Source organism: Leptidea sinapis, chromosome 24 (genome assembly GCF_905404315.1).
Source record: "Leptidea sinapis chromosome 24, ilLepSina1.1, whole genome shotgun sequence".
Classification (NCBI taxonomy): Eukaryota; Metazoa; Arthropoda; class Insecta; order Lepidoptera; family Pieridae; genus Leptidea; species Leptidea sinapis.
This window is the reverse complement of record NC_066288.1, coordinates 6,265,046-6,279,556: the sequence shown is the minus strand read 5'-3', so window position 1 is coordinate 6,279,556 and position 14,511 is coordinate 6,265,046. Positions and strand designations below refer to the sequence as shown.

Sequence of the window (14,511 nt, the reverse complement as noted above, 5' to 3'; positions counted from 1 at the left end):
AATATAACTTTCACGCAAAAATCTAATATTAAAACTAAATTACAATTATACACGTTTTAATCCTTTAAAAGTGTTTTATTTAAATGTGTAACACTCGCATTAATCAAAGAAAATACTATGAAATTAAATAGAAAAAGTTGAACTTAAGGTAAACAAATTTACTTAGCGCCAAAAACTTTGAAAACTTTAATTGATGCTTGTTTTTTGAAGGTTTTTTTAAGCTCACCTGATTGAATTTCTCATATTATTTATGCAATTTTTGCATTAGATCAAGAGAGTCAATGATTAACATACACTACTTATGCATAATCTTATTAAGCCAAAACCAAAATTTAAAAAATAATTAACTAACAGCTGACGATGGCGCGTCGTTGCGAGCGATACGGAAAGTTCAAGTGATAAGGAACACCAAGCGGGAAGGTCTAATGCGGTCGAGGGTCAGAGGAGCTGACGCAGCCACGGCTCCGGTCCTCACCTTCCTGGACTCGCATGTGGAGTGCAATGTCCACTGGCTGGAGCCCTTACTGCAGAGGATTAAAGAGGTGAGAATCGCAAAGGTTTCTAATTACTAATACTCCGTATAACGATAGTATGTTTAAATGAAATACCAGCATTCGTTGCAAGAATATTTTACTATAAAATTTGAACGTAGTAAGCAACCCAGACAGAGACTATAAACTATTCGTACATATTTGCTACAGGCCTGATATATTTCATTAGCTATTTCACTTGCAACCATCCCATCAAGTTCCATCCATACAAGTTTCCTATCTTTGGTATTCATGACGTGGCATCTTCGATGTTATCGTAGTCTTCAAGTTACCCTTTTTCGACACCTTCATCCACATTCGCTTTATCAATAAGTCCAGTCAATATACTTTAATCCATCGTCTCCACATAACACAGCTTTAACATTTCGTTCAAGTGACGATATTGTCTTCTTTAATTAACCTTTCAATTTACAAGAAAAAGCAATTGAAAATCTTGATTCCCAACCAAAAACATGATCAGTATCTAGTATAATTATTACATATTAACGTATATAAAGAATTTAATTTAAATCTCAAGTTAAATCTCTTAGCTCATAGGGCTGTACGATCCCTACTAATGTGTTTCCATTTTCGAATTTATGTGTATTTTCATTTGCTCTACGATGAAGGGAAATATCGTGAGGAAATGTACCTGCGAAGAAATTATAGGTTGTCTATAAAGTTGGTTCGAAATTACGTGCTTAAAAATGATTGAAATTAGCTTAATATCAAGACCCGAGAGAAGAAGAGAAGAGAAGAAATATTTTTTTAATTTTGTTTATGTTTAATATATCTAGACTTAAGTCAGGTGACTGGTTCTACTAAGGCAGAAACAGTGACATAGGACCCATACTCGAAGTCGAACAAGCACTTTTTTTTAATTCACCACAAATACAACGAGAAGAGAAGAGTTTAAGAAATTAACATTAGCTAACGTTTTAGTATATGAAAAGTACGCAAAAATTTCATAAACACGATTAAAACTAGTTAAATAAATCTAGATAGACCTGATTCAAGACTAGGTGCAGAAATCGTCCTTTGCCTGGAATAATTTTACATTGTAAACGTTATATAGAATGTGATTACACCGCAGTGCTAAAAAATTTGATGCAGTTAATTCATTATGAAATGAATAATATCAAGTAATGGTAAGCGCCCCTATAACGCGGTAGTGGTTCCGCGTAAAGAAAACGCGTTATAGCAATAATTCTATATAACGCGTTTGAACCTCGTTATTTGTAATAATAATAATGAATCACAATTGGTATCAAGTATTTCCAATTGTTAGCCTAGTTCTACTATTTTATTAAGGTTTTAATACACAAATCTAATAAAATAATTTAATTTTGTTATAACACAATTGACACACGAGCAAAGGTACGCGAAGCTAATTAATTCAATTCAATTTCAATATTTATGTCGAATATCCCCGCGTTAAATGCGGGACTGTTATATGGGGTATTTGAAATCGCGAAATATGAAAACGCTTTATAAGTTTACACTTTAAAGGAGTGATTACTGTAATCAAGTAGCAGAAATGATATTTTAGCATTGACATATCGGCCTTTACTGCCAAGTGGTAATGAGGTCAAATATAACACGGTTTCTTGTTGCTAAAAAATGCACGCAAAACAGCGTGCATTTATTAATGATTAACTATTTTATTGGAATACCTCCAGTATAGTAAAAAGTTTAAATACATTTATCAGATGTCAATACAGGGATATTTTTTAAGCATAGCTGGAATTGTCGGTAATATTTTGTGAGATGAGCAGGACGTTCAGCTGTTGCTAATTGATACGCCCTGCACATTACAATGCAGTGCCGCTCTGGATTCTTCAAAAACCTAAAAATTCTGAGCGGTAATAGAATTGCGCTCGTCACCTTCAGACATCAGATGTCAAATCTCGTTTGCCCAGTAATTACACTAGCTACGGGGCCCTTTAGACCAAAACACAATAATGGTTACACATTACTGCTTCACAGCAGAAATAGGCACCCGGTTAATAGGTTGTTATACCCATAATCTAGCAGGCATCCTGTGTAAACGAGCCTCCCACTAGTATTTGAAAAAAAAAAACATAATATTTAAGATTATTTTTCATTTTCTTTATCTAGAAGCCTGTTAAAGTTCGTGATAGTTTGATGGTTGAATGGTTATATCAAAAAGAAAAGAAAATACTTTAAAAATATTGCCTAAGCCAAATTCTTGCATAATTAAAAAAAACAGTAGTACAAATTATCATATTATTCTCTAATATATAAAATTCTCGTGCCATGGTGTTAAACTTTGAACTCCTCCGAAACGGCTTGACCGATTCTCATGAAATTTTGAGTGCATATTGAGTAGGTCTGAGAATCGGACAACATCTATTTTTCATCCCCCTAAAAGTTGAGGGTGGTCCGGTCCACGCCTAATTTTTTTTTTTATATATTTTTTTTTTTGTTTGATTTTGAGTCAGCGTTAAAAAATACATCCAACTTTTCACCCATCTACGATCAACAGTTACTTTTGTATCGCGATTTTAATATCGGCAATACAACGTTTGCTGGGTTCTTCTTTTTTTTATGATAATAAGGGACGAGACGAGCAGGACGTTCAGCTGATGGTAATTGATACGCCCTGCCCATTACAATGCAGTGCCGCTCAGGATTCTTGAAAAACTCAAAAATTCTGAGCGGCACCACAATTGCGCTTGTCACCTTGAGACTAAGATGTTAAGTCTCATTTGCCCAGTAATTTCACTAGCTACGGCGCCCTTCAGACCGAAACACAGTAATGCTTACACATTCTCTATTTCCCGTGGTTCCTTTCCATAGGGCCACGAAACGCTTCTTTCTTCGTTCTGTCTATATGAGCCGCCATTTTAGTTTCATGAAGTAAAGTAAGAAATAGGTATATTTTTTTTGTTTTGCTCATATCTTACTGAGGCGTACTCTATCTCTCTTGCGAATCTCATGTATTTTAATAGATAATAAGAATTATTACTGCATGAAGTTGAGAAAAAAAGTGTGTGTGTGCTTATGTATGCACGCAAGAAGTTATACTTCTTTGGCCTAACGAAGCAAAAATCATTAAAATGATTTATTCCTCGTGCTATTTTACGTTTTTAGAAAGAATAGTTTTGTTAAAATCTTGCAGAGATGACTTTGACAATTAATTGTTAATAAGGCTGTATGGGCTTGAACCCTTTGCCTGTCTTAATAATGGACGAAGAAACCTAAAAAAAAAAGATAACGAATGACGCAAACGTCAGAAAATTTAAGGAACCAACTTCAACCTGTTACTTTTGTGTTACAGTGATGCGCGCGTATCTTAAAATTTCACTCTCATAATTTTTTCATAACACGCCTATGAAGTTTATCTTCAAAAATAAAACGCTTTATTTTATTTTATCACCAAAAAATTAAATATTATATATGAAATGTCAGATTCCTCCTCTCTGAAGCCTAATTGTATAGTAAGGATACTGCAACATGAGTGGCAGAAATAAAGTACCAAACACGAACTAGTAAAAAAATAAGGACTCCGTGTCACCTTACATAACAGTGTAGCAACAAAACAAGCCGATTAACGTGTAAGTACATAACCCCACGCACACACTTACACTACTACAGGCCGATAGGCGGCCGTTATGAGAATCGGCGATCGTCTGTTACAGATCAGTTTGCGTCTCAATAAAATATTTTAGAAATGCCGTCGTGCGTTGTGAAAAAGTGTAAAAACGATACTATATAAGTATTTGTGACCATATAATTATGATTATTTAAGGGAGAAAAAATCCCCCGTAACCGCACACACACTAGCATAACCGTGCTTCACTTGCTAATATCACGGTGCGGACTCCTTCTTTTTTTACTCGTCCGTGGTACCAAATATATATGATGTTTACTTCAATTATAAAAGATTTACCTTTAAAGTCGATATATTGCCGTGTTTCTTCACCGTCAACTACTTGAAATGTATTGCACAGTAACGGAATTATAACAAGACCATCTCGATCAATGTAAAGTTGCAAAAGTGATTTGCTTTCAAAGTGTGTTACCTCACGTACCCAACAGCTGATACACCGCATTACTTTAATCACTGGATTAAATCATAAGTTAATAGCGATTTAAATGTTTAAATCAATTTATTATTACAGTGATATGTTTTTATGAGGTATAACATGTTAACTGTAACTATCATTAATTAATTAAGTTATTCATCCATATTAATTATTATATTCTATCATTAGTTCATACCTTCTATTTTGAAGTCGGTTAGAAATGAACCTGGATAAACATATTATTTTATTTTAATGCATATTCCTGATCTATACTGTTAATGTACGTTTAATTTTAATTAAAGTTGAAATTATTAAAGCACTTTCGAATTAAAAAAAAAGAAAAACATTAAAATAATACCAGTGGGAGGCTAGAAGAGATTACAACACTAGAGTGCAAGCACTTTTGTGTTTTATTTTGAAGGATACCATTGTTACTGCAATTACAATTACAGTTAAAGACTGGTAACGTTCCTGTGGTTCCTTTGGGTTTGCTGGAGAACATGGGCGGTGGTACTCACTTAACATAAGATGATCCTTTTTCCTCCTCTGCCACAAAAAAAATATAAAAAATTTCACAAATTTGTCTCAAGCTGACGTACATTGGTTGTTGCTGCTCAGAATTTTGATGTTACAAGAATCTCGAGCTGCACTGCACTGTAAGGGGTACAGTGTATGGTATCTGTACCATCAGCTAAACCCCTTGTTCGTTACTTCTTATTTTATAGGTTCCTTGTTTTGTTATAATATAAATTCCTTCATGTTATATTAATCAACCTACTAGTGGGAGACTCCTTTGCACCGGATGCCGGCTAGATTAGGCCATGAAGCAGTGTAAGCTAATGCTTACACAGTAATCTGTGTTGCGGTCTGAATGACGCCATAGCTAGTGAAATTACTGGGCAAATAAAACTTGAAATCTTATGTCTCAAGGTGATGAGCGCAGTTGTAGCGCCTCTCAGAATTTTTGGGTTTTACAATAATCTTCAGCGGCACTGCATTGTAATAGGCAGCGGGTATCAATTACCATCAGCTAAAACTCCAGCTCATCTCGTCCCTAATATCAAAAAAATATGATTTTTAATGATAATTCCGCTAAGTTTTTCAAGATCACTTCAACACATGCTTCACCCTTATACGAAGCATCTTCAGAGAGGTAGCTTAGTTCATTTACTGGTGATCCAAGTAAGGACACAACGATATGCATATAAAATTTTTGATCGCCATGAAAAATCGCCTTAAGCTTACAACTTGATCGCTGCTACTGCAGCGCCAGTTACTCAAGCGTGGTGAACGGAAGATGCAAGAGATTGCGCAACTTAGATCATCTGTGTTATCTTGGTTCTTACGCCTCTCAAATCACCTCGATGTAGTCATTGTTTTTTTAGGTGGCTCGGTCATTCTAGAACATTCTTTTATAACCTACATTCAGCACAGGTATTAGTAAAAACCGGTCAAATTCAAGTGTTAGGTACTTCCGTATTGCAGATGTTGAAATAGGTCAATCAATCAATCAAATCACTCAAATCAAGGAATATATTGACGTGTGACCAAGAACACCTTTTTATGGTTCCGTAGCCAAATGGCAAAAAACGGAACCCGTCATCAAACCCATACGTGGTATCTATGGATAGGTCTTCAAATGACGATATTGGTGTTTCTAACATCATTTTTTTCTAAACTGAACAGTTTGCGCGATAGACACTTTTAAAGTTGTAAAATGTGTGTGTATGTGTGTGTCCCCTGTAACTTCTAAAATATGAGAATGATAAAATTAAAAAAACTATATATGATGTACATTAACATGCGAACACGGAAAACGAACGAAATTAATTTAAAATGCAAAAATACTTCACAGTATTGTACGTTCCTTTGCAGCCATTTTTATTACACGTCAAAATTTGTTCTCTCGACGCTCGCGAGTGGCGCTTCAAAAAGGCACAAAAAATTATGCTGTCAAACATTTGAAACAGCCTGTGCTTAAAAACGCGAACATTATGTCAATCAGGCTTCATCAAAATGGGTCAAAACAACGCGACATAGTTACGGGTATGTTAATACAAACTGTATTATAATGAAGACGATTCTCGACTTAGTTTCGACTTGTTGCATAACAGCCATGTCATATTTTAGTGGTGTCATTATCTGTATGATACCGGTTTGTGTGACATTCGGTCGCGACTGTTCGACCTTGATACATGGCTTCATTCATATCGCTTTCATCGTAACCTTGTCCCCAAGGTACACCTAAAAGCTGATTTAATTTGCAACCGTGTTTATTTCTAACCGTACCATGAGTTAGTACCCGCGCCCCGTAGTTATAATATGAAGATTAATTATCAATCAGTACATATTATTAAACAAAGTCCTCCGCCGCGTCTGTCTGTTCGCGATAAACTCAAAAACTACAGCACCGATTTTCATGCTGTTTCCACCAATGGATAGCGTCGTTCTCGAGGAAGGTTTTAGCATATTTTTTTTAAGTTTATGTACACATTTTTGTATACATTAACGATATTTTTTGGAGTTGTTGAAAAATATAAGCCGTATATAGCCGTATATAAATATATAGCTTATAACGAAAACGCTGTCTAAACCCTTTGAGTTGTTTAGATATAAATAACATAATGATGTAATGGTGGAATTGTGTATTTTATATAAGACTATAGAAAAGTCCGGGATAGCATATTTTGTCTATCACTTAAGGATTAAATACCAAATCTTTTTTCATACTTTAAAAAAATTACAATTATAAAGCGGTAATGTTAAAGGCGTTCAGAAATACGTTTTAGTTTCATTATTACCTTTGATTACACATTCCCAATAGCTTTAGGCAGCATAATTCCTGAATACTTAGGTGCATCATTTTCTTTCTGTTGATAGAACAGAGTCTGCTGAGTCAGCTAGTATTATACAGGTGGTCCAAAAATCCATTAACATCTGGCCGGCCTAGAACGCCGAGGGACCAAGAAAACGTGGAGCGAGTAAAATCGTCTGTTCGTGACCAACCTGGACTTTCAACTCGAAAGCGGTCTGCTGTCCTTAACGTGCCAAGATAATGATGTATTAAACCGCATTCTCAAGAAAGATTTAAGTCTACATCCCTATAAAATCCAAATGGTGCAGGAATTAAGGCCTCAGGACCATGCCACTAGGTTGCAGTTTGCGAACGAAATGGTAGAGCGATTGACCAGTTTTACAAACATTTTTTTCTCAACGAGGCACACTTATACCTAAATGGGCATGTTAATAGACAAAATTATCGTTATTGGAGTGACACTATGTCATGGTGATCAAAAACCCATGCATTCCAGCCAACCAACCCAGTAACTCTTGACGAATTAAAGGATCGTATTCGCACAGAAATCCAAAACATTTCAACAGAAACATGTAAAGCTGTCATCGAAAATTTCCGCTCTAGATTGCAGCAATGCCTGAATAATGAAGGATTGCATATGGATGATATGATTTTTAAGAAATAAATTCCCCTTTTGTTTACTATAAACAATTATGATCTACTGTAATTAGTTTTTTTTAATCATCATTCCAATTATAAACGGACTTTTGGTCCACCCTGAATATATCAGGATATATCTCTCAGTATAAAATATTTCAACAAGTTAATATTTGCAGTTTGAGAAGATATTTCAGATCATTTTACACTAATTGAAGCGATGAAACGAATAAGCGCGACAATAAAACGAAACAGACTCATAAATAAATTCACACGATTTAACGTGGGAGAAAATGAGAGAGGAAGCATTATACATTATTTTGATACCAGGCGATCATAGTTAAAGAAGAGATTGTATTATGTATGACGCGAGTATACCTTAATATATTCTGACGTCATGCGCACGACATATTTACTACATAGACACCAGGAGAACATAAATATGGTATATAACGGTGATAGATGTCTTTCATAGCAGTTGAAATCATGTGTCATCCTAGCAACATGTACCAGGACTTCATAATATACAGGTTAGAGGGTCATGCACAATGCAGGTTTCACAGGTGTACTTTGTACTCACGCATTTTTTTTTCCTAAACTATTCTATTCTAGCCAATGTCATTCTCAGGTTCGTATAAATAACGTATTCTAAATATTGTCTTACTTCAGATCTTGAAAGTAAAACCTTCACATTCATATTGGTATAATAAATATCGGTCACGGACTATTCTTTCGCCACGTTCTAGTATTTCGATATAATTACGAACCGTAATATGTTAATAATAAACGGAGAAGCTTTGGAATGTGACACGGGCTGAGCAATAAAGTGAGAAATCCACTAGGCCTACACGAACGGCTAATGGTAACCGCCCACTAGCAAATGAACTTGAACAATTGAGATATTTCTATTTGACTATGGCTAATGGTAACCGCCCACTACGCAAACAAACTTGAAGAATTGAGAATTTTCTATTTGACTAATCGTAATCGCCTACTATGCAAACAAACTTAAAACACTTTTTTTATTTCAACGATTTTTATTTTATTTATTGGTTCCTTTTACCAATGGGAGGCTACTTTGCACAGGAAAACTAGATTATGGGTACAACAACGGCGCCTATTTCTGCTGTGAAGCAGTAATGTGTAAACATTACTGTGTTTCGGTCTGAAGGAAAATGAGACTTAACATCTTATGTCTCAAGGTAACGAGCGCAATTGTAGTGCCGCTCAGTATTTTTGGGTTTTTCAAGAACCCTGGCCAGCACTGCATTGTAATGGGTAGGGCGTATCAATTACCATCAACTGAACGTCCTGCTCGTCTCGTCCCGTATTTTCATCAAAAAAAATCAATTGGTAACCGCCTACTCCGAAAACGAACTTGAACAATTTTCTATATGGCTAATGGTAACCGCCCACTAGGCAAACGAGCTTAAGGGATTTAGATTTTATATTAACTTATATCTATCTTAATATACTTAATAGAGTTTTTATTAGCACCTGCTTAACTTGATGACTACCAATTTGACACGAGCGACCCAATTCTTACCAAAAGTAAACGGAATAATATTTGTTGCATAGTATTTATGTAACAAAAACAAATGTGTGTGGTATTACAAATTAATACAGTTTCCAGGTCAGGTACTTAATTAATATATTAAAACATTTAAACTGAAATAGCAAATTAATAATTAAGATATGCTTTAAACTGATTACGTCATGCACTATTTAATAAACCATTTTTTATCTGTTTTTTAAATTTACTATCCTCCACTAACTTTAGTTCAAGACGATTTAAAAATAACTTACCAATAACCTCACTGCTCAGTCAACCGTAGTATGATTTTTGAAATATAATAAATCAAAAAATATTAATCCTTGTTAACGTTTCGTTAAATACTGTTAAAATAATTCCAAATGGTATTGTATCTTATATAATATCTTGATATATGATATATCTTTCACGGACTTAACAGAATATTAACTCTTCTTCAATTACCTATTTTGGGTGGTTTTAAAGAAATATTTGCTCTGGCGTCCCATAATATGGTACCGTCTTCCAACACTCTTCCTGATGAGGAATACCTATTACCAGGCTATTAAAAACACCAAAGCATAAGTGCCAGCAAACATTAATATGTTTAACGTAGGCATATTATTACGTTGTAACATAAGAAGTGCAAATGTAAATGTACAATAATAAAATCTTCGCAAACGAGCGGTCAAGAACAACTACTTCTAGTGGTTAATTATTATCTTAATTACGAAATAGCTGATAAACAGTATTTGCAATAAGCTATTTACGTGTATCTAACTCCACTAAAGGTAATGGATCTATATTCAACTGTTTACATACAAGAGGTGTTCAATAAATACCGATTATGAGATGCAGACTCTTTGGAATAAAAAAAATATGTGTCTGTGTGCAAGTCACACACGGTAGAAATCAAACTTCTGAAAAGTTCCTGACTAAAAATACTCATTGAAAAGTATTGATAAAATAAGCAGTCGCTTTTAATAAACTGTATATTTATAAATACATACACATTAAAATTGTTGTAATCATAATTTTGCGCGGTGGCCATCTTGGATTTAAATAATGATCTCAATTTCGTTCTCTGCACCCTCGAGAACCTCGGATACGTTATCCGAATTGTTGAAATCATAACTTTACGCGGCGGCCATCTTGGATTTCAAAATTGATCCTTGATTCGCTCTGTGCACCGTCGAGAACCTCGGATAGGATATCCACATTGTTAAAATCATAATTTGGCGCGACGGCAAAAATAATAGTTTTCTGTATCGTTTCGGTTTTTCATTTCATCGACTTTTAAATCACAACGATTCTAAAGAAGTTTCACTTCAAAAAAGTAAATACTGGCTAATAGAGGAGGATTCCATAATTTAAAAAAAAATTAATATTTTGTTCTAAAAGCGGAAATCTTGATAACAGTTTGTTGGAGCGTGTTTTTGAAAATTGATAAAATTGAATTGCATGCTGTTATAAAATATCTGTGCTTAAATATTTCAGTACGGCACAAGTAAGTCTGGATTTACAGGATATATTATACCTACATGTATTTTTTGTGCAAATTCTCCATCGTTTTCTAAAATTGCACGGTGGTACAACGAAGTAAGATGTGGAGAAATACCCAACAAAAGATGACTATGGGTGGAATCGACCGCAAGTATTCTTTAAAAAAAAATTGGAATACGTTTGGCCCTAAGACTATACCTGCAACTACCGCTAATTCCATACCTACAAGCTTCAAATTGTATTTTTGACGACTTTGAGTTGTTCTTCAAATTCTAATAGAATCTCAGTTTGGTCAAGCCCTTTCGAATGGCACAACACACACACACACACGCAGTCAGACATACAGACACCATCTTAAATATCGTCAGGAACGCTTCCTAGGACCCTTTTCTTCTTCTTCGGCGTTACACTCTTGTCAGAGGTGTCGTGGTCGTCACATTGAGGGTAGTGGCCTGTTTCACAATGCGACGCCACTCGTCGCGAACTGCCGCTCTTCTCGTGAATTCATGAAGAGTATCGACAGCTTGCCTCACTTGGTACGTCCACCTCATCGGGGACCTGCCTCTTGGTCTAGTGCCCTCGACTAGGACCTTAAAACGTCGATATCTGATGAAAACTCGATTTTGAGACTACAGGAAGTTAAAAGTTATAATTACTTATTTTGGCCATTTCTGACAGCGATTTGTGACATCAAAAATAATCCTCAACAATTCATACACAATCAATTCGTGGAACTGATTACTAATTTTGCTACGCTGTGTACTTAGATAATTTATACATCTAGATAGAGCCTTTTGGACAAGAAGACACAGCTATCACAGTCTATCTAGCAGCATAAATGATCTAAGCCTGTGTACATGTATGATTGTGTTGCAGGAGCCAACGCGAGTGGTTTGCCCCGTGATAGACGTGATCAGCATGGACACTTTCCAGTACATCGGCGCGTCGGCCGACCTACGCGGCGGCTTCGACTGGAACTTAGTATTCAAGGTAAACACGATCACTATCAAACATGCAAATCGGTCTATTCTACCCGGCTACATTATCTCTGGACCTCACGTCGATGACGTCACATTGTCACTTTGTACGGTCTGCAAAACAAGCAATGCATCACTTATTAATATTCTTATAATATTATTACTAAAACGACGATTCATCTTTTCTATATTATAGATTGATGTAGAGATGTTGTGTTGTGATGCTGATTACTATTATTATAATGATGAAAAATTAATGAAAGCATCTAGGGCACAAAGAGTATTAATTTTTCTGACAGAACTATTCTTATTGACACAAAACAACAGAAACTATGAACTATTAACAACAAAAGCCAAAACTTTGCTTAGTAAGATTTGATTACTATATCACAGACCCAATAATTAAAGAATTAAAGTTTTATTTAATGTACCTTTTGCACGTACAGATTATTGTAAAAACATTTTTTTTACTTATAAGAAGCAATTTACAACAAAAAGTACAATACATTGGATATTATTAATACGGCTTTACTCACGTTTTTGTCGGTGTCGGTGTCGGTACCGACTAGTGTTGGACCATTCGGCAGTCCTTCATCATCAGAGGTGGAGGTTCGTTATCGCGAACCCACCATACTTACCCCAATAATTACATTGGATATTTTTCATCTTACTCTTCGACGTTGGTACCGACTAGTTTCGGACCATTCGGCAGTCCTTCATCATCAGAGGTGGGACGTTATCGCGAACCCACCATTTCGTGAGTCATTATTAAATTATTTATAATATTAACCCTGTGATGTCCAAGGTGATTAATTGACTATCAATAAATGCAGTTACAATCTACATAAGTTTATAACATTTGTATGTACTTATTGTATGTGTACTGCTAGAAAAAAAATGTCACTGCCCACTGTTCATAAAATGGCGGCTACTTCTAGCGTTAGCGCATGTATGTAGCTCTCGCGTTCCATTTAGCATATTTACACTACTAAATCTATCCCTTATGTTCTATGTTGTGGCAAAATTAAATAACTAACTCTAACGCAATTTCAACGTGGTAAAAAATTGCAATACCTACATTAAAAATTAGAGTTATTTAATTGCGTCACAACATTGAAAATGAATTTTATAATTTCGAGCCTATATATAATTATTTCGGGGCCAATCTCCAGATGGCGCTAGTTTTCAAATAGACAGCTCATAATGCGTAGAGAGGGCTCTCTTTTCCCTATATATTATTATACTCTTTGGTTACGCTCTGCGTGTAGTCAACCCACAGGCTGCAGGTGTAGAAAGATTGGCAATATGCCTTAATACTGTGTTTCGTTTATTTACCACATTCCTAAATGCAGGTACGTCGGATGCAACCCTTAAGTATATTATATTTTTGCGTAATAATTATTCAAAGTAGATACAATAATTTCTAATAGTAAAATAATAATAAGTATTAAATACAAAATTGAGCGGTTTCTTTAAATCAAAAGGTAACTGCATTCAGTATCTCTCACTATAAACATGTGAGTAAGGAATAGAGGCATAATAAAAGGCATAAAAGGCATTTATTTTTTCCAAATTGATTCCTTTAGAATTCTTTTTGATGTCATTTCTAATAACTACTAGATACTACTACCGCTTCGGAAAAAAAGGCGCTCTGAGAGAGAAGATGCGGCGCAAGAAACTCTCCCAGCATTCTTTTTTTTGCGCTCTTTTCAATAAACATATACAATATTGTACCGTCATTTCTATCGCTATAAAATAATCACAATCTAGTCCCAGGCTGTCCGATCATTTAGATATTCAGCAGTGGAGTAATAGGATTTACGACAGAGCCATTTTTTTATAAAACATTTAAATTTATTTATAGATAATGCCTGAACAGTGGCTGGGACTTTATTATAGAAGTGTATACATTTACACTTAAAGCTATTATGTATCTTATGAAGCCTACTGGAATTAGTTACAAGCAATCCCTTATTTCTAGTGTTATAATAATGAAAATCACTATTAAGAGCAAAAAGGTGACGATTTTTGTGGTAATAATGGAGTGATGGCATCTCATTAATTTTTAGGTTAAATTATATATGTACACAAATGTAGCCTAACCTACAGGTAATATAGTTTTCCTGGCAGGAAAAATAGATAATATTGGTACTTATATAGAAATAACAAGATACAGTAATTTCTATATAAGTAGTAGAATATAGCGATTTTTTTTATGATAAACAACATTAAACAAATATTTATAAACTTTATATCAATCTTTAAAAGGAATAATTTTATTTTGATTTTTGTTAATTTTATATCAATAATTATAATTAAAAATATATTTACATACTTACTAGTAATTATAATTATGTTTGTAGTGATGCAATTAAGTTCAAATAAATTGATGTTTTACACATCATCATTACTATAATGGTATTAAGATGATTTTAATCCTAATTAAGATTGCTAAAGATAATTCGAATAG

General features: G+C 34.6%; 1 protein-coding gene across 1 annotated transcript in view; it reads left to right on the top strand.

Moving 5' to 3' along the window:
• The window catches only part of LOC126971618 (polypeptide N-acetylgalactosaminyltransferase 2-like), an 86,694-nt gene that overhangs the window by 65,597 nt on the left and 6,586 nt on the right, over nt 1–14,511 (top strand). The window contains exons 5-6 of the mRNA XM_050817976.1: nt 355–542; nt 11,941–12,054. Of these exons, the coding sequence (XP_050673933.1) occupies nt 355–542; nt 11,941–12,054 (302 nt within the window). The remainder of the gene's footprint in view (nt 1–354; nt 543–11,940; nt 12,055–14,511) is intronic.